Genomic DNA, 25,366 nt, shown 5'->3' on the forward strand with positions numbered 1-25,366 from the left:
CGGGAAATTCCTCACCCGAAAAATAAGTCGCTGCTTCCCCTCCCCCCTACCACCACCACCACCACCAAACATGGATTGATTGATTGATAGTTTATTGTTGCAAGAAAACAGCAAAGGAGAAGGGAGGAACATGCCATCCCAACCCCCAAGCATTACAAAGTGTGATTATACAACTAAGGATACACTAACTTAATTCTGATAGAAGTATTCAAACGGGTCAAGGGTTACAACAATTAAATTAAGATATATATGTATGGAATTGATGTGGTGACAAGCAACGACAGTGAGATAGAGAAACTGGAAGTGGGGCAGAATAGAGTAGCAAGAATGCCATTGAATGCACCAAGGTTTGCAGCAGTATATATACGTAGATCGAGGCTCTTAATTAGGGGTGACATGGGATATGGAGCACTTTTAGGGAAAGATATGCGAATAGTGAAGGCAACCTTGAGATATAAAATGAGACTGGAGCGATCGAATGGAGGATGCAAGGTTAGCACGAAAGACCGACCATACATATGGATTGTAAGATATGACAAATGGGCGAATAACTGTGGGCGAATGATAGACAGGAATGTTATGTTAAGTAGGTGGGTGTACCGACCCTTTGAAGATGGGCAGAATTAATGTGTTTGAATGGAAAATATAACGAACAGGAACGGAGAGGGGTTTGAGTGGGATGTAAGAAAGTGGAAGAATGTGATGGGCATGGCAGTAAAAAATGAGGGATTGAACAAGTGGAAGAACGACATGGAAAGTAAGGAAACCCCTATAGACTGGTAGTTATAGGGAGGCCCCAAAAAGTGTGAGGTGTGGTATGAGGGAGGCCTCGGAGGTGATATCTTCCTTTCCGTGCTAGAGCGCAGTGTTTGGATGTGCATGCAAGGAACTATAGATAATATGGTCTGAGTCCCGCAGCAAATTGTGCCAGATGTGTGACGGGTGTGGATCGACGAGACTGTGCAGCATGTAGAGGTACGAGTGATTGAGGTATAGTGAGAGTTCTTGGAGAGCATGTGGCTTGAAAGATGTAGGCAATGACATCTTGGCCCAAGTAGTTGAACACTGATTTTCTGTGTTTCCTTCTCCCTTGTTGTTTACCTGCAACAATAAACTATCAATCAATCAATCAATAACAGAAGCTGCCGATACAAAGGCCTGGCTGGAGATAAATCTCAAGCCACCTGTGACATCAAGATCAGGATCACCACTCAGGCACAGACACCATGAAGACACACTTCCCCTCTGCGTAAAACACTTTTTCTTCTTCTTTAGCGTAAAACACCTCTTCCTCTTCTTCATCTTTACCGTTAAACACTTCTTCTTCATCTTCTACTTTACCGTAAAACATTTCTTCTTTACCGTAAAACACTTCTTCCTTTTATTCTTCTTTTTCTTCTTCTTTACCGTAAAAAGAGTTCTTCTTCTACCGTAAAACACTTCTTCTTCTTCTTCTTTACCGTAAAACACCGTAAAACACTTCTGCTTCTTTTTTATCGTAACACACTTTTTCCTCCCTTTACTGTAAAACACTTCTTCTTCTTTATCTTCTTTACCGTAAAACACTCTTTTTTACCGTAAAACACTTCTTCATCATCTTCTTCACCGTAAAACACTTCTTCCTTTCCTTTCTTTCTTTCCAGTAAAACACTTCTTCTTTATTGTAAAACACTTCTTCCTTTCTTTCTTTACCGTAAAACACTTCTTCTTTACCGTAAAGCACTTCTTTTTCTTATTTACCGTAAAACACTTCTTCTTCTTCTTCTTTTTCTTCTTCTCTTCTTCTTCTTTATCATAAAACACTTCTTCCTCTTTACCGTAAAACAATTATTTTCCTTTACCGTAAAACGTACTTCTTCTTTACCGTAAAACATTCTTTCTTTCCTTTCTTTACCGTAAAACACGTACTTCTTTCTTTCTTTAACACTTTCTATTTACCGTAAAACACTTCGATCTTTCCCTTTACCGTAAAACACTTCTGTCTTTCTTTAGCACTTTTCTTTACCGTAAAATACTTATCTTTACTTTTCTTTACCGTGAAACACCTCTTTCTTGGCCTTTCTTTCTTTACAGTAAAACACTTCTTCTGAATCTTCCTCCTCTTCCTTGATTCTTCTTCACACATAGGCTACAGTTCACTATGCACATTTACAGCCACTTAATTCACTCTACCCTGAATTTTTTTTTCTGTGTACACTTTAATTGGCTTTGCTTACACAGACTTTTGCTTTCCAATTTCCTTTTTCTTTGTTTTCTTCACTTTGGCGTACCACTCTGATCTTTTCTTTTTGCATATACCTACTTTCTCTGCTCTTTTTTGTGTGTAGCCTACCATTACACTTTTTATTTCTATTTTAATGCCGAGATCTTTTTTCCCAACATTGCGCTAGAAATAACGTCATTGCTTCCTCTTCACACTATATAGCTACAGTCCTAACACAGTACTGATTCCCCCGTCTTTCTCCTCCAGTCTGTTGTATCATTAATTCCTCTTTCCCAATGATCTTCACCTATGATGCTATTAGTCTTTGCATATATCCTCTTCATAAACCTACCTATCGTATGCCACTATATCAGTCTTCGGATGGGGGTGGGTATAGGTATATATATTGCTACTCTTCTAGTCAAACAACCTGCATGTGCTCTTTATCCAGATTGATGTTGACCGATAATATTTTGTTTTGACTCTACGGCATGCTTTGAGGTTAAATTAGACCACAAGTAGGCAATGACATATGGGTGGGCACTGAGTGATAGTACACTTACAAATATCCCATATGTATTTGTCATAAGGTCTGTGTATTGCCTTGTATCGATTAAATGTATTTATATAATGCATGTGACATATGTGGGGGGGAACAAGGATGACCAAGTAAACATTAACAGAGGGTAAAATATTGAAAGAGTAGAGAAGTTGAATTTGTCCGTGCGAGCTATTTTTCAGGAGCGAGCAAATTCACATAACGCCGTCTCACCCTTGGTCTCACCACCCGCTGATTGGCCGCAGCCCGCACCGCCGCCGCTGCTGATTGGCCACCGGGGAGCAGCTTCTGGCCGCAGAGTGGTCACAGCAAGCAATGTGCGGGCGCGGGCTCTATGAAACATCCTGGATAGTGTCCTCATTGACTGGATTTGTAATTGGTAAAAGATGCTCAGAATTACAATACAATGAAAATAACACATGAAAGTATGTATAAACACCCATCTTCAACATCATTATTATCATCGGCAGCAGCAACACTTAGCTACTTCTTGACCTATTCACCTTGCCAAAACCAATGGCTCACCTTATATTGATATCTAAACCCTACTCACACATAGGCGATCATGGGACGAAAGCGCAACGATCGTGGCTCGTTTTGGTATCGTTGGAAATTGGTGCACTTTGGCCAGTCCCCCTTGTGTGGTGGATTATCTTGGCACGACGCTTGCACGAGTGGGGGAAGGTGGGGCAAAACGACACCCTTAAGGTTTCGCTCCAGATTTTGCAGCACTTTTGTACTGTATTTAGAGATAGTTGGTGTTTTTGCAATCTTTATTCATCATTAAACAAAATAAACTTTCTTTGGGAGAACCAGTTTGGATCCATTACACATGAGAATTAATATATATATATATATATATATATATATATATACATATATATATATATATATATATATATATATATATATATATATATATATATATATATATATATATATATTTAGGTCGCGGCCTATTGCGCCGGTATGCGTCTTCACGGTGGGGCCTGAGGGTCGGCCCCAGGCTTCTTCCTGGTGGGGCCTGATGGTCGGCCCAAGGCTTCTTCCAGTGGGGCCTGATGGTCGGCCCAAGGCTTCTTCCCGGTGGGGCCAGATGATCTATATCTATATCTATATCTATATCTATCTATCTATCTATCTATCTATCTATCTATCTATCTATCTATATCTATATATATCTATATCTATCTATCTATCTATCTATCTATCTATCTATCTATCTATCTATCTATCTATCTATCTATCTATCTATCTATCTATGTATATATATGTATGTATGTGTATATATGGGTATGTGTATATATGTATATGTATGGATGTATGTATATGTGTGTGTATATATATATATATATATATATATATATATATATATATATATATCTATATATATATATATATGTTTCAGTAATGTTTCATTGTCTCACACAAGTGCACGGTAACATCAGGAGGTGTCCTGGCTGAGGTATGGCTAATGACTTCCTATAATAAACGTTATTGTTCGAACACTTGTACGTTGTGTGTGTGTGTGTGTGTGTGTGTGTGTGTGTGTGTATATATATATATATATATATATATATATATATATATATATATATATATATATATATATATATATATATATATATATATATACACACACACACACACACACACAAGTATATTCCTTTCATTTTTTGTGTTGTTTACGGACACATGGTGACGTACAAGTGTTCGAACAATAACGTTTATTATAGGAAGTCATTAGCCATACCTCAGCCAGGACACCTCCTGATGTTACCGTGCACTTGTGTGAGACAATGAAACATTACTGAAACACTTGTTCCTCAGAGAGAGAGAGAGAGAGAGAGAGAGAGAGAGAGGTGTGTGTGTGTGTGTGTGTGTGTTCGCGACCCTCTAGTTATCACTTCCCCTCTGAGCCATCCACAAGCTCACCCTCGCCCAGGTAATACTCCGACGTTCTCCTCAAGACGTCACCACTTTCTCCATCCTTCACCTTATTTGTGAAAGTTGCTGATACCTAGCGCATCCTTTTTAAGGATTTACTGTTATTAATGAAACAATCGAACTTATTACATACATATTTTCAGTTTTTCATAAACATGTCCAATATGAATGGACTTTAACGTCTAAATATGTATTCTCTGAATGGATAAAGGGTGCGTAGAGACTTTATTCTGATTAAAATGTGGATAACAAGCTTGAGCAAGGGTTACCTTAACGAATCTATTGTAGCAGAATGGGAAGATAAGATATGTAGCAACGTGCTCAAGAAATATGAAATTGGATTTGATGAAGATGGGAAATATTGGTTTATCAAGAGTGATGGACGATTGTAACAGACTTCGCAGTCTGTGGCAGGTGTGTGAAGCACATTTCAGGAATAATGATAGGACGGACGATGAAAGAAATGAGAAGGTTCTTGCCCAAAGCCATTGTTTCCGTTATGACTCCGGAGCATCACTACACATTATAACCAAGCCAGGCCTAAAAATATACCAAGAAATCTTACATTAAATGAGTCAATTAGACTGTAGTCTAGCACTCTGTAGAAGTAAAAAGTAGTAAAAAAAAGTCTAGCCTCAACAGTTGCTTCAGTCCCTGGACATTGTCCGTTTACGGGCAGTTTTGACTTAGTTTTGTTATGAATGTCGTTTCAGATTAATTTATAATTGTTCAAAAGGCACATACCTACCAATAAAAGTATTATTGCATTATTTTTTATCGGTGCAATCTGTTACCTTACAACTCACAAAGGTTTTTGATAGGAATACAAAGTCAATTTTATGCGCATCAGAACAAGTTAAGAATTGGCCAATGAGAGTGCAGTACTATGACAGTGATAGTACTGCACTCTCATTGGCCAATTCTTAACTTGTTCTGATGCGCATATGATTGACTTTGCAGTCCTACCAAAACGTAAAAGTATCACCCATGCAATGATACCAAGTCCGCGAGTCCACCCCTGAAGGAAAATCTACGCCAGCTCTCGTGGAACCGACTATAGTGATATGTTTCCAATAAGTCAGAAAAAGTGCAGAACATGTCCAAAAGTTTTTATGGTAGTACGTGACATGCCTAAATAAGACAAGTATTCTGTTGACAAGTAGGCAACAAACAAGCTTCATTTCACATATTTTTGCTTTGATGTTCTCACCGAAATTAGTTCTTACACTGAAAAACAATATTTACTGTACTAAATTTGCGCTTTGTTGTGCGTACAGTTTGAAAAGGAAACTACTTCTGGTAAGTAAAAATAAAAATAAAAACATTTTCATTAGCAAACTTCAAACAAGAAAATTGCACTTAGGAGCAGAACAAACAATTTTTCTTCACCAAAATTTAATTTGAACATGGGAATTGCACCATTTGGGAGCTGAAATAAATGCAAAAATTATGCATTTTTAAAATATAAACATTAAACAAAGATAATACCCGTGTATCTTAATAAAAATTATCATAATTTCTGAAAAAAAATGAATATGAATCCCATATCATAATTTGTATAAGAAGGAAATTTATTTTTCTCATTATGCAAAATCCGTTACTTACAATTACTTTTTAACTTAAAAGATCAATTACAATATTTTTTATTCAAAAGCTAATTTACAATTATGATTTATTAGCACAGTTGCTATCCATTTACAGAGGCCTTGTCCGCCCTCGTATGGAGTATGCATCTCATGTGTGTGTGTGTGTGGGGGGGGGGGTCCACCACTCACACAGCTCTCCTTGACAGAGTGGAGTCAAAGGCTCTTCGTCTCATCAGCTCTCCTCCTCATACTGATAGTCTTTTACCTCTCAAATTCCGCCGCCATGTTGCCTCTTTATCTTCTATCGATATTTTCATGCTGACTGCTCTTCTGAACTTGCTAACTGCATGCCTCCCCTCCTCCCGCGGCCCCGCTGCACACGACTTTATACTCATGCTCATCCCTATGCTGTCCAAACCCCTTATGCAAGTGTCAACCAGCATCTTCACTCTTTCATCCCTCACGCTGGTAAACTCTGGAACAATCTTCCTTCATCTGTATTTGCTCCTGCCTGCGACTTGAACTCTTTCAAAAGAAGGGTATCAGGACACCTCTCCTCCCGAAATTGACCGCTCGTTTTGGACACTCCTGTGACCTCTGTTCGGGAGCAGTGAGTAGGGTGCTTTTTATATATTTTTTTTATATTTACGCCCTTGAACTGTCTCCTTAGCTGTAAAAAAATATATATATATATATATATATATATATATATATATATATATATATATATATATATATATATATATATATATATATATATATATATATATATATATATATATATATATATATATATATATATATATATATATATATATATATATATATATATATATATATATATATATATATATGTATATATATATATATATATATATATATATATATATATATATATATATATATATATATATATATATATATAAACATACTTATCTCTGTCCATAAGGTAAAAGAATGGAGTTCCGCAGAAGGTTCCATACTCTGCTGATTATGGCGTGTTCTACGACCTACATATGCATCATTTTCCTCAATGTCGGAGGTGAGTGAGGTACACACACACACACACACACACACACCGCTCTGGTAGCTCAATAGGTCAGAGCGGCGCGCTGCAAAGCTTCACGGCCAAACAGGCGGCGGTTCGAGCCCCACTCAGGCCAGATTTTTTCCGTTGACTAGGAGTGGTTACTGTCCCTCTTTGAGCAAGGGGGATGGAGTGTGTGGTGTGTAAGGTCTTGACAGTACCCAGAGATCGACAATAATGAGCATTTGCTTAAAGTATAATCACACACACACACACACACACACACACGTTTTTATTTTTTATTTTTTTATTTTCTTTTTTTACGTCGCGGCCTATAGCGCCGGTAGGCTTCTTCCCGGTGGGGCCTGATGGTCGGCCCAAGGCTTCTTCCCGGTGGGTCCTGATGGTCGGCCCAGCCCGTTCTGGCGCAGGCGAGTGTTTATAGTGGCGCCATCTTGCACTGGCTCATGCTGCCCTCCCGGAGCTCATCTTTAATCCTAGAATCTAGAGTCCGGGTGTATAGGTGGTCTTCTGGACAGTATGTGGGTAGTTTTAAGCCACTCGGCGGCGGCTGAAAAATCCCAGCTTGGTGGCACCGGGGGGGGGGATTGAACTCGCGTCCTCCAGAACGCGGTGCTGTTACTCTGTCGATTCAGCCACCGCCTCCCCTCGGTACTACGTGTGTGTGTGTGTGTGTGTGTATATATATATATATATATATATATATATATATATATATATATATATATATATATATCTATATATATTTATATATATATATATATATATATATATATATATATATATATATATATATATATATATATATATACACACACACACACACACACACACACACACATCATTATTATTATTAGTAGTAGTAGTAATTATCATGATTTTGATTTAATATCATAATTTCAGGACGTTACTACTCGAAGCAGCGACAGGACAAGGGCGAAGAGAAACTTTCACGTTCCCTCGAGATGACCGAGAAAACAGAGAAGTTTTCAACTCCTGTCGAGGAAGTGGCGGAAACAGACACCCAAAGGAAGAGGTGAGAAATCGACGCATAATTATAATCATATAAGTTGTCATAGTGATATTAATTAACTACTACTACTACTACTACTACTACTACTACTACTACTACTACTACTACTACTACCACTACTACTACTACTACTACTATTACTACTACTATATAATAAAATGATACCTCCACCCATGTTTATTTTCCCGACACATAATCATGGAGGGCTCCATAGCTTGGAGGTCATTAGCCCCAACTCTGTTTGCTAATGACTGTACTACTACTACTACTACTACTACTACTAATAATAATAATAATAATAATAATAATAATAATAATAATTATTATTATTATTATTATTATTATTATTATTATTATTATTATTATTATTATTATTATTATTATTATTATTATTATTATTATTATTATTATTATTATTATTATTATTATTATTATTGTTACTTTGATAATTGGAAAAAGTTCATCGCTATATGAATTTTGATCATATAAATACATCTCTCTCTCTACCTACCTATCTATCTTTTTATCTATCTCCCTATCTGTCTCTCTGCCAGGGTACGCGTGTGGGTGTTGGCGGGCTCGATGGGCCGCAGCGGCACGAGTCTGATGGGGGAGCTGATGGCGCAAGAAAAACCTTCGATATATCTCTTTGAACCAGGGCTGTTTGTGAGAGCTTCCACTGGTACCAAGGTGTGTGTTTGTGTATGTGTTTGGGTGTGACTCTTTAAGATAGGTTATATTAGTTAACTTTTTTTACAGTAAAAGTAGCAGCTCCAGGGGGAAAATAAAAGCCCGCTAAACAGTTACTGAAAAAGTGAACAAGGCTGAGTGGCCAGAAGAGAGGGTCAAATTCGGAAGTAGAGGTGTCTTGATACTTCCTTGAAAGAGTTGAAGTCTTAGTCAGCAGAAAATGCAGACGAAGGATGTTTCAAAGTTTACCAACGATAGAGATGAAAGAATGAAGATGCTAGTTGCCTCTGGCATAAGGTATTTGGATAGCTTAGGAATAAACTAGAGTAGAATGTTATGTGAAGCGGGGCCACGAGAGGATTGCAGGCATGCAGTTAGCAAGTTCAGAAGAGCAGTCATCATGAAAATATCGATAGAAGATAGAGAGGCAACATTGCAGCGGAATTTAAGAGGTAGAAGACTATCAGCATGAGGAGGGAAGTTGATGAGACGAAGAGCCTTTGATTCTACTCTGTCAAAAAGGGTTGTGTGTGTGTGTGGAACCCCCACACATGAGATCCATACTCCATACGAGGGCGGATAAGGCCCTGCATATGGACAACATCCGTGAGTTAGAAAAAAAAAAAACTGGTGGAGACGATACAGAACCCCTAACCTCGAGGAAACTGATTTAGTAGGAGAGGAAATATGAAGATTTAGTTAAAATTTTGAGTTATGGATAGACTGTGAATGTTTATTGTGAAAGAAGTGAATAACTGAGTGTTTCGGAAGAATAGGGGTAGATATTTGGAAGATTATTTCGAGTTGATAGGTGAATAAATCAAGTTTTAGTCATAAAAGGATACTAAGTTACTTCTGCCCCATTTAGAATGATAGCAATATCTGAGGTTAAGCAAGCGTTCATTGGCGTCTAGCTTTGAGTCCTGTAATTCCTGTAGGTAGGGTCTTCTGTTAAAAAGATGCTGAGTAATGTAGAGTCGTCGGCGTTTGCGTGGATAGAAAAGTTTGTTTTGGAGAGATCATTAATGGACAATAGAGAGTCGGAGATGAAAGTGCAAAGAGAGTGACAGTATCCATAGAGTGTAGTTTAGAAAGCAAAACATTGTGCCGGTATTTTAGTTACAATTTTTACTTTTGTCAGCACCCTTCTCCTCCTCTTCATCATTTTTACCATCCTCTTCCTTTTTCCATCCTCTTCCTCTTTCTCCTCCTCCTCATCGTCATCATCATCACCATCCTTCTCCTCCTACTTCTCTTCCACATCCCCATCATCATCATCTTCCCTATCCTCCTCCTCCTACCTCTCAGCATCACCATCATTATAATCCTGGCAACAACAACAACAATGCAGGTGACAGAGGTACAAGGGATACCTTTCCTGCGCGATATGTTCGAGTGCCGTTTCTCGGAGCCCTTCATTGAGTGGCTGTACACCCGCTCCAAGGGCAACGTTGTGCGCCACCCGATGACTCACCGGTGCAAGTCAGCCCGCGAGTGCTTCACCGTCGACTCCCTCAGCAGAAAATGTCTTCAAGAGGAGCTAATGATAATCAAGGTATAGATTAAGGAACGGAAGGATGTAGTAAAAATAGTAAATACATACGCTAATGTGGCGGAAAACAGGGTCCAATGGGTGTGAAGTTATTTTCATTTCCAAGACTCATTATCCCCCAAACATAAACGCCATACAGAGACACGGGTTCAGGTTATCATATTATCGCATCGTCTCCCAACATGTTCGTGATCTGCCTTCACACTGGCAGATTATGGCATGGAGTTCTGAGCCGAGGCAAAGTCACATCCGTGCATCCGCCCCACAGGTAATTCGCTACCGCATCAGATGGCTGAAGGAGATGCTCAGTGACGAGAATTATGACATGAAACTCGTCTATATGATACGTGATCCCCGAGCGTCTCTGCGTTCAATGTGGGCCCACCTCCTCAAGTTGAGCCCAATGGAAGCGTGTCCACTGATTGAAGACGACTTAGCGCAGATACAAGAGTTGCAAGAAAAATTTCCTGGCAGAGCTCTAAGACTCGAGTATGAGAATTTCTGTCTCGATTCAGGAGGTCAGTGCCCTAAGTGCTCTAATAGGGAAGTAATCTAATCGGTAATCTGTTTCTTTATTTATTTACCTTTCATTAAGTATTTCATTATGCGAAAACTTAAATATCGGTACCGCACTGGTATTAATTGCTGGATAACAATTAATGTTATGCATACTGCCTAGGATGAGGAGCACACACACACACACACACATGTATATATATATATATATATATATATATATATATATATACACACACACACATGTATATATATATATATATATATATATATATATATATATATATATATAGATATATATATATATATATATATATATATATATATATATATATATATATATATATATATATATATATATATATATATATATCTATATATATATATATATATATATATATATATATATATATATATATACATCTATCTATCGATCAATCGATCGATAATAAAAAGTGCATATGGAATAGGATATTCCGACTAAATAAATAATAATCCTAAGGTTGCAACATTCAGCACAACAAACCTAAAAGTTCCCCCAATAATCATCTCCCAAAATTGTGCAGCTGAGGCAAAGAAGCTGTGGCGGTTCCTTAGCGATGACCCCAACGCAAATCTCCCTCCGTTATGGCTACGGTTCTTGGAGAAGCACACCCACATGAAGAAAAGTAACAAAACCCCGGTGTTCGGCACGGTGCGGAACACGCGACAGGAGTACGAGGCATGGCGCTGGGAAATCAAGGAAGATCTGCTCAACGAAACGGAAAAATATTGTTCCTCGGTCATTTCTAAACTTGGCCATCGACTGTTCGGGAGTTTGAGTGTTGCCAGAAATGCCTCTTTATCTCTTGCGACTGGTTAATAAGGACACTTGTTATTTATACTAAATAATATATTATCTCTGACATAAGTCTATTCTTTGCGTTTCTCCTCTCTTCATACTCGACCATGAAGCTACCATGTTTTAGTCTTGGGATTGGCTTACCCGAGTTCATTGACTGTCATTGTCTTTCAGGTCTTTTTCGTATTCCTTTCGTCCAGTTCACCAATCATCTTCCAACTTGCACGTGGCTGCTTCTATACACAATGAGCTTCACAAATGTTAATGTCACTGTTTTTTATTTTTCTGCATACATACGATAGAAGATCTAAACAGGAATATTCTAAACGTAGAGCTAAAGCTGAATAAGAAAACTAAAGTTATGTGTAACAGTTATGCACAAATTATACAAATAGTCATGCAAGACAAACCCCAAGGAACAGTAAATTAATAAGTATACATGACAAATAATACAACCAAATCCCTCTTGTGACCTGGAAATAACAAGTCGAATAAAGCTGGGATGCAGTGCTTACGGAAAACAATGTAACTTATTGAGACTACTGTTATACTTGAGGAAAAGTCAATCAGCGAGTCCCCCACGTCGTGACACACGGATGACATGACACCGGCCAAGTCACTGGAAAGGAGACTGAGAAGCACCAGAAGATGGATGAAAAGATCGATGCTGGGTATCACTATAATGAATGAGAAAAAAAAAGCAAATGAAAAAAAGAACAGACACATGGAAGAGATCAAATTTGTTGCTCTTCGCTGAACACTTTATTTAGCAATGTTCTTCGCATGGTGGAGAGGACAAAACTGTTCCGCGTATTCTCGGTGAGATCTGAATTATCATTCTCGAAGGAGTTTATGTTAACACTGGATGATTTATTTTTATTTTTTAATGTTAATGCTCTTGTAAATACCTAACGGTAATGTTTTTATTAAGCACGGGAAAAAAATCTCTCTCTCTCTCTCTCTCTCTCTCTCTCTCTCTCTCTCTCTCTCTCTCTCTCTCTCTCTCTCTCTCTCTCTCTCTCTCTCTCTCTCTCTCTCTCTCTCTCTCTCTCTCTACTCCCCCCCCTGACCTTCCTCTCTGTGACCTCACTCGGATGCCACACGGTTCTTCTTCAGGCCGAGTGTTCCGAGATGCATCCTGAAGAGCTTTTCCATGTCCTCCAGACTCACGCCCGCCGTCTCCGGCAGGATGAAGTAGAACACCAACAGAAACACAAGGTTCACCCCCGTCAGTAGGTAGAACACTCCTGGACACACCGGAATAGACCACCCATGAAAGCAGGGCATTAACCAGGAATTTTCAATTATAAAAATGTATATATAACATCTACTTATCTATTCTATTATAAAAGTAAAGTAGCGCATAAAAGGCATACTGCCTACTCGTGTAAATGCCTACATATTTCAGTGAATGAGACGTCTGGATACTGCCTACCTACACACATTCTACATAATTACATATCAATATAGTTAGCATATATATATATATATATATATATATATATATATATATATATATATATATATATATATATATATATATATATATATATTACAGCAAAGGAGTCAGTTCAAGGGCATAAAAAAAGGAAACAATAATGAAAAAAAAGCCCGCTACTCACTGCTCCTAAAAAGAGTTAGAGGAGTGGCTGAAAGATAGGTCAATTTCGGGTGGAGAGGTGTCCTGATACCCTCCTCTTGAAAAAGTTCAAGTCGTAGACAGGAGGAAATACAGATGAAGGAAGATTGTTCCAGAGTTTACCAGCGTGAGGGATGAAAGAGTGAAGATGCTGGTTAACTCGTGCGTAAGGGATTTAGACAGTAAAAGGATGAGCTTGAGTAGAAAATCGTGTGCGGCGAGGCCGCGGTAAGAGGGGAGGCATGCAGTTAGCAAGTTCAGAAGAGCAGTCAGCGTGAAAATATCGATAGAAGATAGAAAGAGAGGCAACATGGCGGCGGAATTTAAGAGGTAGAAGACTATCAGTAAGAGGAGGAGAGCTGATGAGACGAAGAGCCTTAGACTCCACTCTGTGCAAGAGAGCTGTGTGAGTGGAGGCCCCCCACACGTGAGATGCATACTCCATACTAGGGCGGACAAGGCCCCTGTATATGAATAGCAACTGCGCTGGTGAGAAGAACTGACGGAGACGATACAGAACGCCCAACCTCAACGAAGCTGATTTGGTGAGAGAGGAGATGTGAAGTTTCCAGTTAAGATTTTGAGTTAAGGATAGATCGAGGATGTTTAGTGTTGAAGAAGGTGACAGCTGAGTGTTGTCGAAGAACAGGAGATAGGTGTTTGGAGGATTGTGTCGAGTTGATAGGTGGAGAAATTGGGTTTTTTGAGGAACTGAAGGACACAAAGTTCCTTTTACCCCAATCGGAAATGATAGCAAGATCTGAGGTTAAGCGTTCTGCAGCCTCCAGCCTGGAGTCATGTAATTCCTGTTGAGAGGGTCTTCTGTTGAAAGAAGTTGAATAATGCAGAGTGGAGTCATCAGCGTATGAGTGGATAGGACAGTTTGTGTATGGAAAGAAGATCATTGATGAATAATAGAAAGAGAGTGGGTGATAGAACAGAGCCCTGTGGAACACCACTGTTGATAGGTTTAGGGGAAGAACAGTAACCGTCTACCATAGCAGAGATAGAACGGCCGGAAAGGAAACTGGAGATAAAGGAACAGAGAGAAGGATAGAAACCGTAAGAGGGCAGATTAGCAAGCAAAAAATTGTGCCAGACTCTATCGAAGGCTTTTGATATGTCTAGCGCAACTGAAAAAGTTTCACCGAAACGGCTAAAAGAGGAAGACCAAGAATCAGTTAAGAGAGTAAGAAGATCGCCAGTAACGCCCCTTGCGGAACCCATACTGGCGATCAGATAAAAGGTCAGAAGTGGAAAGGTGCTTTTGAATCTTCCGGTTAAGGATTGATTCAAAAGCTTTAGATAGACAGGAAAGTAAAGCTATAGGCTGTATGAAGGCGTACTTCCAGCAGGAAGGAAAGGTAGATGTTGACAGGCAGAGGCGAAAGAGTTTGACCATGCAGGGTGTCAGCACTGAGGCACAGTTTTTAAGGACAATAGAAGACACTCCATCAGGTCCATAAGCCTTCCGAGAGTTGAGGCCAGAGAGGGCATAGAAAACACCATTCTTAAGAATCTTAATAACAGGCATAAAGGAGTCAGAGGGGGGATGAGTAGGAGGAATATGCCCAGAGTCGTCCTGAGTGGAGTTGTTACAGAAAGTTTGAGCGGAGAGTTCAGCCTTAGAGACAGATGAGACGGCGGTGCTGCCGTAAGGGTTAAGGAGAGGAGGGAAAGAAAAAAAAGTGAAGTTGGAGGGGATATTTTTGGGCTAGGTGCCAGAAGTCTCTGGAAGAATTAGAGAAAGCAAGGTTTTGACATTTACTATTGATGAAAGAGCTTTTGGTAAGTCGAAGAATAGATTTGGCACGATTCCAGGCGGAAATGTAAATATCATGTTTAACGGGAGTTCAGAGGCTCTGGTATCTTTTGTGAGCTGCCTCTCTATCTTTGACAGCACGAGAACAAGCGTGATTAAACCAAGGCTTTTTAGCATGAGGAATAGAAAAGTACGTGGAATGTATGCCTCCACTCCAGAGACAATCACCTCGGTGATATGCTGGGCACACACAGAGGGGTTTCTCTACTGGAAGCAGTAATCATTCCACGGGATCTCGGAAAAGTACATCCTCAGGTCCTCCCATCGAGCTGAAGCAAAATCCCAGAAGCATCGCCTCTTCGGTGGGTCCAGAGGATGTACAGGAGCGATAGGACAGGATACAGAAATAAGGTTATAATCGGAGGAGCCCAACGAAGAGAATAGTTTGACAGAGTAAGCAGAAGGGTTAGAGGAAAGGAAGAGGTCTAGTATGTTGGGCCGGTCTCCAAGACGGTCGGGAATACGTGTAGGGTGCTGAACCGGCTGCTCTAGATCATTGAGAAGAGCAAAGTTATAGGCTTGTTCACCAGGTTGGTCAGTGAAAGAGGATGAAAGCCAAAGCTATATATATATATATATATATATATATATATATATATATATATATATATATATATATATATATATATATATATATATATATATATATATATATATATATATATATATATATATATATATATATATATATATATATATATATATATATATATATATATATATATATATATATATATATATATATATATATATATATATATATATATATATATATATATATATATATATATATATATATATATATATATATATATATATATATATATATATATATATATATATATATATATATATATATATATATATATATATATATATATATATATATATATATATATATATATATATATATATATATATATATATATATATATATATATATATATATATATGTATAATGTGCGAGTATTTTTTTTTCTTTTTTTCATCACTGCTTACCATGCATGAAGATGGCCTCCATGAGCGAGAGAAAACTGAGCCCGAGGACGCAGCAGCCGGCCCAGTTGACAGCGCTGGTGATGCTGACTGCCATGGAGCGAGTCCACCAAGGGAAGATCTCGCTGTTGATAGTCCACGCCAGCGGACCCACCCCTGCCGGAGCCAACACTTATTATTCTGTGCCAATGCACGTCATGAAGCCACGACGCAATGCGCGTACACTACTTTTTGTACCTTCGTTGGGTCAAGGAATGCATTTTTGTATGTTTGACCTATATATATACGGTATATATATATATATATATATATATATATATATATATATATATATATATATATATATATATATATATTTTTTTTTTTTTTTTGTTTCCTCGAAATATTTAAGTTTTGCTCCTATGTTTATAAAAAAAAAAGTATCAAGAAACATTTGGCACACACCCAGGAAATAAAAGAAGATTTGGAGTGATATGCCGAAGAGGATGAGCCACGTCTGGGGGTGGGGACACCACTTGTAGGCGAAGGTGTAGGCGCCCTCGCCCAGCAACGTGGCGTTGGAACACGACCCGGACACGGCGCGCTGGTGAACAGATTATAACTGTTATTACCATTACTATATTATTATTATTATTATTATTATTACTATTATTATTATTATTATTATTATTATTATTATTATTATTATTATTATTTTCATAGGTTGGCTACGTCCTGCACATTACCCGTGGAATTTTAACTCCTGGTGCTGTATAATGCACATTAACCGTGGAATTTCCATGGGTCCCGCTAGTTAGTATTATTATTATTGAGAGTCTTCTCAATGAGCAGACATGGATATGAAAAAAACACAGACAGTGACAGTATAGTAAGAACAGACGAAAACAGTACCTAATAAGTTAATAGGTGGGTGTTGATTTACGCTTTGAACTTATCAGTGTTAACAAGAGAATCAATCTCATCTGGAAGTACATTCCAAAATGCAATCAAATTAGGGATAGAATGGGAAAATCGGTTGGTTATGCAAAAAAACTGAGCACGCTCATTGTACGCTCACTGAGGTGTAAACTAATGCGTGTACGGCGAATAGGCTGAAACTGAGCAGGTATCGCGTTGTGAAGAGGTGCTCATGATTATTAACACTCTTAAAAACAAAGTCAAAGCACCTCGTATATTACTTACACAAAGAATCATATACATTATGGAGTTTTACTGTTTGCTGCAATAAAGCACAAAAGAGGACAAGGGTCAAGTTAACAACTCACACGATAATAGTCGGCAGAGTCGGCCAACACGCAGGCGGTGTCCTGCTCGTCGCCCGCCCCGCCCGAGAAGCAGAAGCCGCACCCACTCCTGTAGATGCAACTGGAACACCTGGAGGAAGAGGTGACTGGATGTCAGCAGGACTGCACGAGGCCTTTTAGAGCTTTTAACTTTATTTATGCACACCCTCTTTAGGAAGACTTGAATTAATGTGTCTTGATGCTTTTATTTCAGAAACAATTATGTAACGGGCATTTAATATTTGTTCTTCCCCTTTACTCTGCCTCCACACACACACAAAAAAAATAATATATACACACACACACACACACACACACACACACACACACACACTGATAACAAAAGATTATGGCTCATTATTTCAATGTTTTAATAAAGAACAAGTTATGAGAGAAAATTTAATGAAGGCATGATTACGGCAAAGTTGTTTGGCTCAATACTAACCGATAGATTACTTGTACCTTTGTGAGGTGAAGAAAACGAAGTAAAAAGCAGCTTTGTAAATGCACGAGTCTGTCTAGGAAAAAAAAAAGTTATAGGCTGCATTGCGTTCATATGTGCACTATCTCCGGATAAGATGGTAGACGAAAATTAGTGCTACGGTTCAGCTTTTAATCTGATCGGCAACGCTGTGAGTGACTGTATTGTGCCAGCTCTAGATGGTATCTACCAAGACTAAACGTTTCATAAATACACGAACGAAACTGAAAAGATCCGATTACACGAAAAAAAAGATAAAGGAAAAGGAAAGTTAGGATACAGCAGACACTTCCTTTAACTACTTAAACAACAAGAGGCAGAGTAAAAGGGAAGAACGAAAATACTAACTAATTACCCGCTACATAATTGCACCTAAAGTATGAGCATCAACAATTTCACTAATTCAAGTATCCTTAAGGAGTGCATGCGTTGACTGAGTCGCTCCTGAGACAAACCTTGAAGCCTACACTGACAACCAACGAAGCAGTGTTTCCTTACGTATTGGCCTCACACTGAGGGTCGGCGGCCGGCAGCTGGACGCCAGGGCTGTAGTCATACAACACGTGGAGGGTGATGGCCACGAACAAATGGGAGATGGCGATGCCTAGCAGGGAGGCTAGCACGAGGGGGCGGCGACCCACCCTCTCCACCAGTGCCAGCCCCACTACCAGTCCACACAAGCCCACGCTCACAATGCCGGTCACCACCCACATGGCACCCGTCCGTCCTGCCAGCCCGGTCATGGTGACGATGGTGGTGCTGTACAACCTGCCATCAGGATGTGGGTAATATACACAGATAGTGACTCACAAGCTCCAATAATCGACTAATGACGTTCACACGCTGCTACACAGGCAAACAAGAGAAATAAAACAAATAAATCAGAACCCTACTGATGCTCACAAACCGTTACACAAGAAAACGACACGACAGATAAACCGAGAACCACACTGGTACCCACACACCGTTACGCGGGCAAACAGACAAAAGGGTACGTAACGTACTGCACACCAGGGTAAAGATAGCTATCTTTGCCTTGCTACACACAGCAACGACTGTGAAGCAGCTACTATAGAGTAGGCTACACTGACGCAATGCACATACAATTAAACAACAGCGAAGAGTAACTCTATAGTAAATGATACAATCCAGTCAGAGGCGACACTCGATATACTCCAAATTTAAACCACCATCATTTAACCGTAAAATGAGTAACAATCATAGTCGTAATAAACTAGTAGGACATGCGTGATAAATAGAACATCATTAACATCAAAATCAGACTGCTTCCTATCCAGTACCAGAACTGAACCAGTGCGTTGGCGCCGTTGCCGCCCACCTTGACCGGGTAGTTACAGCTGCCCCCACCGTGCCGAATTGGGGCGAGGAAGGCAAGTGGATGACTAGTCTCCTTGGGGATTTACCGAACAAGTTCGGTAACTGTGCACGTCGGTCAGCGTAACATAGTGTCCAATGTGTAATTATTGTTTAATTTCCCTGTATGGATGTAGTACTTGTGATGACTGTATGTACGTAAGTATACAAACTTTCATCTACTATAACGAACAAGCTTTGTTATATTCGGAAATGGACAGAAGTAGTTAACTTTTAGCTCTTATAACGAACAAAGCTCATTATTACTAAAAGTTCGGATCCCTCGGATTTTCGGATATAACGTCACCCCCCTTTCTTCCGATCGGTTAGTTAAAGCGAGGGTTTACTGAATACGCAAAATAGCATCACAGAACAAGGAAACATGAATACATACATTGCAACTTTCAGTATGATGTCTGGTTGATATGTCAAGTGAAATTATTAACATCGCTGTGTTCTTCGATAAAAAGGCTTCGGGGACTCACGTGATGGTGAAGAAGCCCGAGAAGGCCTGGGACAGTTGTAGCAGCGACCCCACCAGCAGCGCCTTGCGGACAGAGGCGGCCTTGAAGAGATTCCGGAAACCTCGCTGCGCCGTGGGGAAGACATGCGTGCAGGGGTTCGTAGATGAAATTTGATTAATTACCTAATTACATGGGTAACTGAAGTAATGATTGAATACATACATACAATATGTATTGCTAACAATTGTATGTAGCAAGTAAACACACCCTAAGAAGTAGTAAACATTCATGCGGTTTGCCCATCCAAGCGGTTTAACAAACGACACCATTCATATTTTCCACTGTGTGCTTAATGCCTCTGTTACACAATTTCGTCACAAGCTACAAGATATATATTTGAAACTTACAAATCTCTGCCAAGTTATCTTGAAAAAAATAAAAGCACCCGTGAAATCTCTTCCAGCAATGGGCGAATGATGACGTCAACATTATCGTCAGTCATCAACCCACCTTGTCAACGTTGGCGTCCACGTCAGCTTTAATAGAGTTCACCTCGGCCTCTGATGGATAATTCTTGAGTCGTAGGGAAAGTAGTACCTCTCGACCCTCCTCCACCCTGAAACACAAATGGCTTTCACTCACTCCCTTCTCTTCCAATCTCTCAACCCTGCTTGTCGTTATTCATCTTCAACTTTCCTATCTCTTCTCTTCATTCTTCCTGTCACCACACTTCGTATAGCTCATCTGCGTTACCGAACCCTTCCTCTCTTCCACGTGCCCCGCACCAACACCTCACTCAGTATCACTCACCTTCCTCTAGAGATTAACCATCGAGGGCTCTCTGGAACGAAGAAGAAGAAACCGAACTGCAGTAGAGCCACGAAGCTTCCAACCACAGGCATATATCTGATGAAGGAGAACGAACCACAACTCTATCAAATTATCATCTTCATCCAAATAAAAACTTACCTGTTTCCAAAATTGTGTCAATCTTGTACCGCCATTGGTTGCTTTTATCATTATGCCGTGCCGTTCATCCAAGATATTATGTTTTGATTATTATAGCGTTCATGAAGCCAGTGTGGTGCCAGAGTTACGGAACATCATGAAGTGATTGTAAGATATATGTGGAGGTACGAAAACTCTTGAAGATTTTTTAAAGAACATCCGACTAGATACGGGATATAAATCAATGCAATGCAAGAGGGAGAGGTTGTAGACCTATTCCGAAAAGATATATATTGAAACGTGTGTGTGTGTGTGTGTGTAATGAACAATACCTCCATCCTTGTGGTAATGTTGATAAACTTGCTCCCATGAGCGTCACCGCCAGCAGACCAAGGCTGAAGAGGACGTAGTAGAGGATTGTGATGGGCCCCCTTATGGTGGTGGTGGAGATCTCGCTCAAGAAGATGGGCACACACATGGTAATGGCACCTGAGGGAGTGAGTGAGTGAGTGAGTGTGTGTGTGTGTGTGTGTGTGTGTGTGTGTGTGTGTGTGTGTGTGTGTTTGATTTCATTGTAAGTACATAAGCGGATCACAAAATTTCTGATTTATGACAGCATAAATTTTAAAATGATGTGCTGGATGTGGTCTGAACCAAATATTTTAATGTACGTTGTATCATTGGGAATAAAGATAAAAGATTAATCAAAAGGGGTAAAAAAGGCTAGCTGATCTACCAACACTGTTAATTCCTTCGTTACAAACACACACTTGCATTTAAACTGATGTGCGTGAGGAGATGAAGCAACATCCCTCAGTCACATTTTAGGCAGCACATTGCAAGAAAACATTCTATGCGATAGTCGGAGTAACAACGATCGAGAACACAGGGACACTGACCCAAACTAAGGCCCGTGATGAGTCTGCCCGCCAGGATCTGCTGTTGAGTGTACGAAGTGGCCACCACCACCGCCCCGACGATGTAGGTCACGCTGGACGAAATTATCACAAACTTCCGACCAAAAAACTCTGAGGATAAGGGGAGGCATGCCAAGAGAACGTATGATATAACAGAAAAAAAACTGCCAGCAAGACGTTGACCCCACAAAGTAAAACAGAGGAAGAAAACAAGATGCCTTGAAAGGAAGATCAAACTCAGTTTCAAAGTTGTCTTCATACTCACTTCTTGAAAAGGAAAGACGAACGACAGCAGAAGGAAAGCCTTAAGTTCGATACAAATATATCAGAAGAAAGAAGATATTACTAGTGCCATAAAGTTAATCACTGCATGCGAAACGAGAATTATCTAGTTAAGAGAAATTAAACATTAAAAATACCTAAGCGTTAAGATCGGTGCAATTATATGTTTCGTTGAAAGGGAATTCACATTCATAAATAAGTAGTACTACGAGTAAAGTTATTGCACGGTGGACAGGTAGCCTCGCGGAATAACAATACGATCGTAAAACTGAGCCAAGGCTGAGACATGGAAAACAAGATGGGGAACAGATTAGTTCTGGACCAAACTGGAATGAGCAAATATATTGATTGTTTGGTGCGAAATTCCTAGAAACTTCAACCCTAAACATATTTTGCATGCTGATAATGTGGGTTATATCTTCATTATCAGTGTGTGTGTGTGTGTGTGTGTGTGTGTGTGTGTGTGTGTGTGTCCCCCTCCTTACCTGACAATACTCCTGATGATAGGCTTGCAACACATCCGCCGATGTAAATGATGGCACCGAGGATCTGCAGCCACAGGACCGTCAGATGGAGCTCCTCCCTGGCATAATTATGATTATTGAAATTGCTTTCCATACCAACAGAAGCATTGGATCCCTTCACCCATTAGTAACCGATTTGCCCATCCTTCTCCGCGGCTACCACACACACACACACCACAAATTCACAACAGATTCAAGAGGTTCACTGTCCACACACAAGCAGAAAGCTGGCAGACCAAACCTCCCTCCCTTCGTACTCTCGGGAAAATGTTTGTCCTATTTGAGAACACACTTTCCCATAATCTCGCCATGGCGCCCAATCTCTTCATCTTAGCCCCCTTGCACTGATCCCTACTCATGGTCGTGGATGCTTACATGGTTCCATCTGACTCATTCTCGCTTCCTTCCCTTCCGTTTCTCCCTCTGCCGTCCTGTCATCCACACATAATAAGGTCGGGCAGAGACTCACCTTCCTCTGTTCCACTCCTTTCCTCACACCTCCCCTCGCCTCCCTTGTTAGCTTCCCTCACGTAATTTGAAGACTTTCTAATAAGCTATTCACCCTTGTGCTCTGGAACAGTTTGTTCAGCCCCCCCCCCCCCCCACACACACACTTTGTCTTTCCGAAGATTAGGAAACAAAATCTTGCTATTCCTATCTCCGTGATGCCGATACATTAGTTCCACAATTGTGTATATTTTAAAGCGTAAAAGGTCACAATACATACATTATATTCACCAAGCTGATAAAACACTAAACAAACCATCCAACGTCTCTCTCTCAGTCGACCCAAATAGTAGTGACTGGGAAAACATTTAACTCAGTATGATGCGATAAAATAGCATCTACACACTTGGTAAATTATATTTAGAGACGATATATTACTGCTGATCGCTATATTATGTATTTGAATAAAATGTGAATAGGAACTATGACTTGCCGTATGATTGATTGATTGATTGATAGTTTATTGTTGCAGGTAAACAACAAGGGAGAAGGGAGGAACATGCCATCCCAACCCCCAGGCAGGACAGAGTGTGATTATACAACTATTAATACATGTGTAGGTAGCACCATGAAATTAAAAAGATACAATGCCGTATGGCCTACCTGATGTGAATGAGACATGCGGAAAACAAAATAACCTCGTAGCCTGCAAGGAATCCACCGACAGAGGTGAGCAGCGCCGCTAACACCAGGTTGCAGTTGACGCCGTTGCTTGCCTGCCCCGCCATCACTCAGAACTCAGGGCAGCGGCAGTGCGTGCTGGGGTGATGAAGTTTGGCAGGGAAGCTGAGAACTGAAAAGGCGAATTAATGAGGAAGCTTAAGACACGTGGGGATAGCGATGTAGCATCAGTGTTGGGCATCGTGAGCCAAAAATTAACGCCGTTAACCGTTAAATCGTTAACGGAGAGGTAACGCCATTTACGATAGGCCGGAGATTTTACAGGTCAGTCAACGCTGTTTCCTTTAATAAAACCGTTAAATCGTTAACCCTAAAATTCCACAATATGGTCAACTTTTTTACATGCCGTTAACACACATCGTTTATCTTTAATAAACACTTCGTTAAATAAATAAAAATAATGAAAATACTTAAAGAAATAAATGACACTGCAGGTTCTCGATAATGATATCAAGCCAGTCCTCCGCAGATTAAATATAATGGGCACAAGTGAAGACCGTGTTTACCTGTTACAGACGTGTCCATGTTATGAAAGTGAAGTATAGTCTAGTTGTCAAAGTAGGTTTGGGCAGCAAAAACTAATAATTTTATATAATGCCTGATAATATAAAAAAAATATGTATATAATGCATTCATCAGCATTCATTGCTTGAGGAAAATTAGAAAACAGAATACGAATGAACATCATTAATAAAGATAAATATCTGAAATATCCCAAGATGAAGTGTGAAATCCCAAGATCTTGGGAATAAAGCCAAGGCCTGGGTATCCTGCCTGAACGGTGAGGCATGAAACGACAGCACTTATCCTTCTTAGATAATAAGTTAATATTAATAATAAATTGCCGTCTTTACGTTATTCCAGCGTTTCCATTAAAATATAACGCCGTTCAGAAAAAAAAACTTCCTTTAACAAATCCTAGCGCCGGTTAATGTTAAACCTGACTGTTTGAAAATTCCCCTTCAAAGGTGTGTTTGCAAAAAACCTTAACGTCGATAATGGAATTAACGATTTAACGCCGTTTGTAAGCAATGCTGTAGAATGGTGGTGACGGCGAGGATATGTAGTGTATTGAGGTCATGTTGAATAATAGCTATAGCTGCGCGTAGCCTCGGTGCTCACTCCGCCGCGTTGTCCCTTGAGCCGGCCTGTGGCGGGAAGAACCCATTACCCCGGGACACAGGGCCAGTGTGACATTCAGGTTACCTCATTTACCTTTCCCAGGTTTCCCTAGATACCCATTTACCGGCCATCCCAAACGGGAGGATGAACAGCAAGATCGTACGCCGACTGCCCCGGGTAGGGATTCGAACTCGGAACCACGGATCCGCAGTAAGACTCGGTCATAAATAGCTAATTACATAAGTAGTTAACATACATTCAAGTACTTAAGGTGTTAATATATTGTCCATTTTCCAAAAAAAAAAAATGTAACGAGATCTATATTCCTGCCATTGTTATGCATAGAATACA

The 25,366-nt window shown here is 39.7% G+C and overlaps 2 protein-coding genes across 2 annotated transcripts; one reads left to right on the forward strand and one right to left on the reverse strand.

Annotated features, from left to right (window-relative positions):
- Nucleotides 1-4,650: 4,650 nt before the first annotated feature.
- Nucleotides 4,651-12,993, forward strand: LOC126996441 (carbohydrate sulfotransferase 4-like). Its single transcript, XM_050856876.1, has 7 exons — nucleotides 4,651-4,707; nucleotides 7,245-7,337; nucleotides 8,247-8,379; nucleotides 8,931-9,066; nucleotides 10,418-10,621; nucleotides 10,887-11,136; nucleotides 11,701-12,993. Exons 2-7 carry the CDS (start codon nucleotides 7,253-7,255, stop codon nucleotides 11,994-11,996), a joined length of 1,104 nt encoding a protein of 367 aa, XP_050712833.1. The 5' UTR covers nucleotides 4,651-4,707; nucleotides 7,245-7,252; the 3' UTR covers nucleotides 11,997-12,993.
- Nucleotides 12,994-13,061: 68 nt separating this feature from the next.
- LOC126996440 (proton myo-inositol cotransporter-like) lies at nucleotides 13,062-24,609 on the reverse strand. Its single transcript, XM_050856875.1, has 12 exons — nucleotides 23,816-24,609; nucleotides 22,667-22,764; nucleotides 21,882-22,010; nucleotides 21,315-21,471; nucleotides 20,845-20,940; nucleotides 20,545-20,650; nucleotides 20,056-20,159; nucleotides 18,695-18,964; nucleotides 17,698-17,806; nucleotides 16,877-17,015; nucleotides 16,436-16,588; nucleotides 13,062-13,222 (listed from the first exon to the last, which is right to left on the reverse strand). The coding sequence occupies exons 1-12, from the start codon at nucleotides 23,938-23,940 to the stop codon at nucleotides 13,062-13,064; spliced, it is 1,647 nt and encodes a 548-aa protein (XP_050712832.1). The 5' UTR covers nucleotides 23,941-24,609.
- Nucleotides 24,610-25,366: the final 757 nt, after the last annotated feature.

The sequence above is a fragment of the Eriocheir sinensis genome, chromosome 10 (assembly GCF_024679095.1).
Source record: "Eriocheir sinensis breed Jianghai 21 chromosome 10, ASM2467909v1, whole genome shotgun sequence".
Classification (NCBI taxonomy): domain Eukaryota; kingdom Metazoa; phylum Arthropoda; class Malacostraca; order Decapoda; family Varunidae; genus Eriocheir; species Eriocheir sinensis.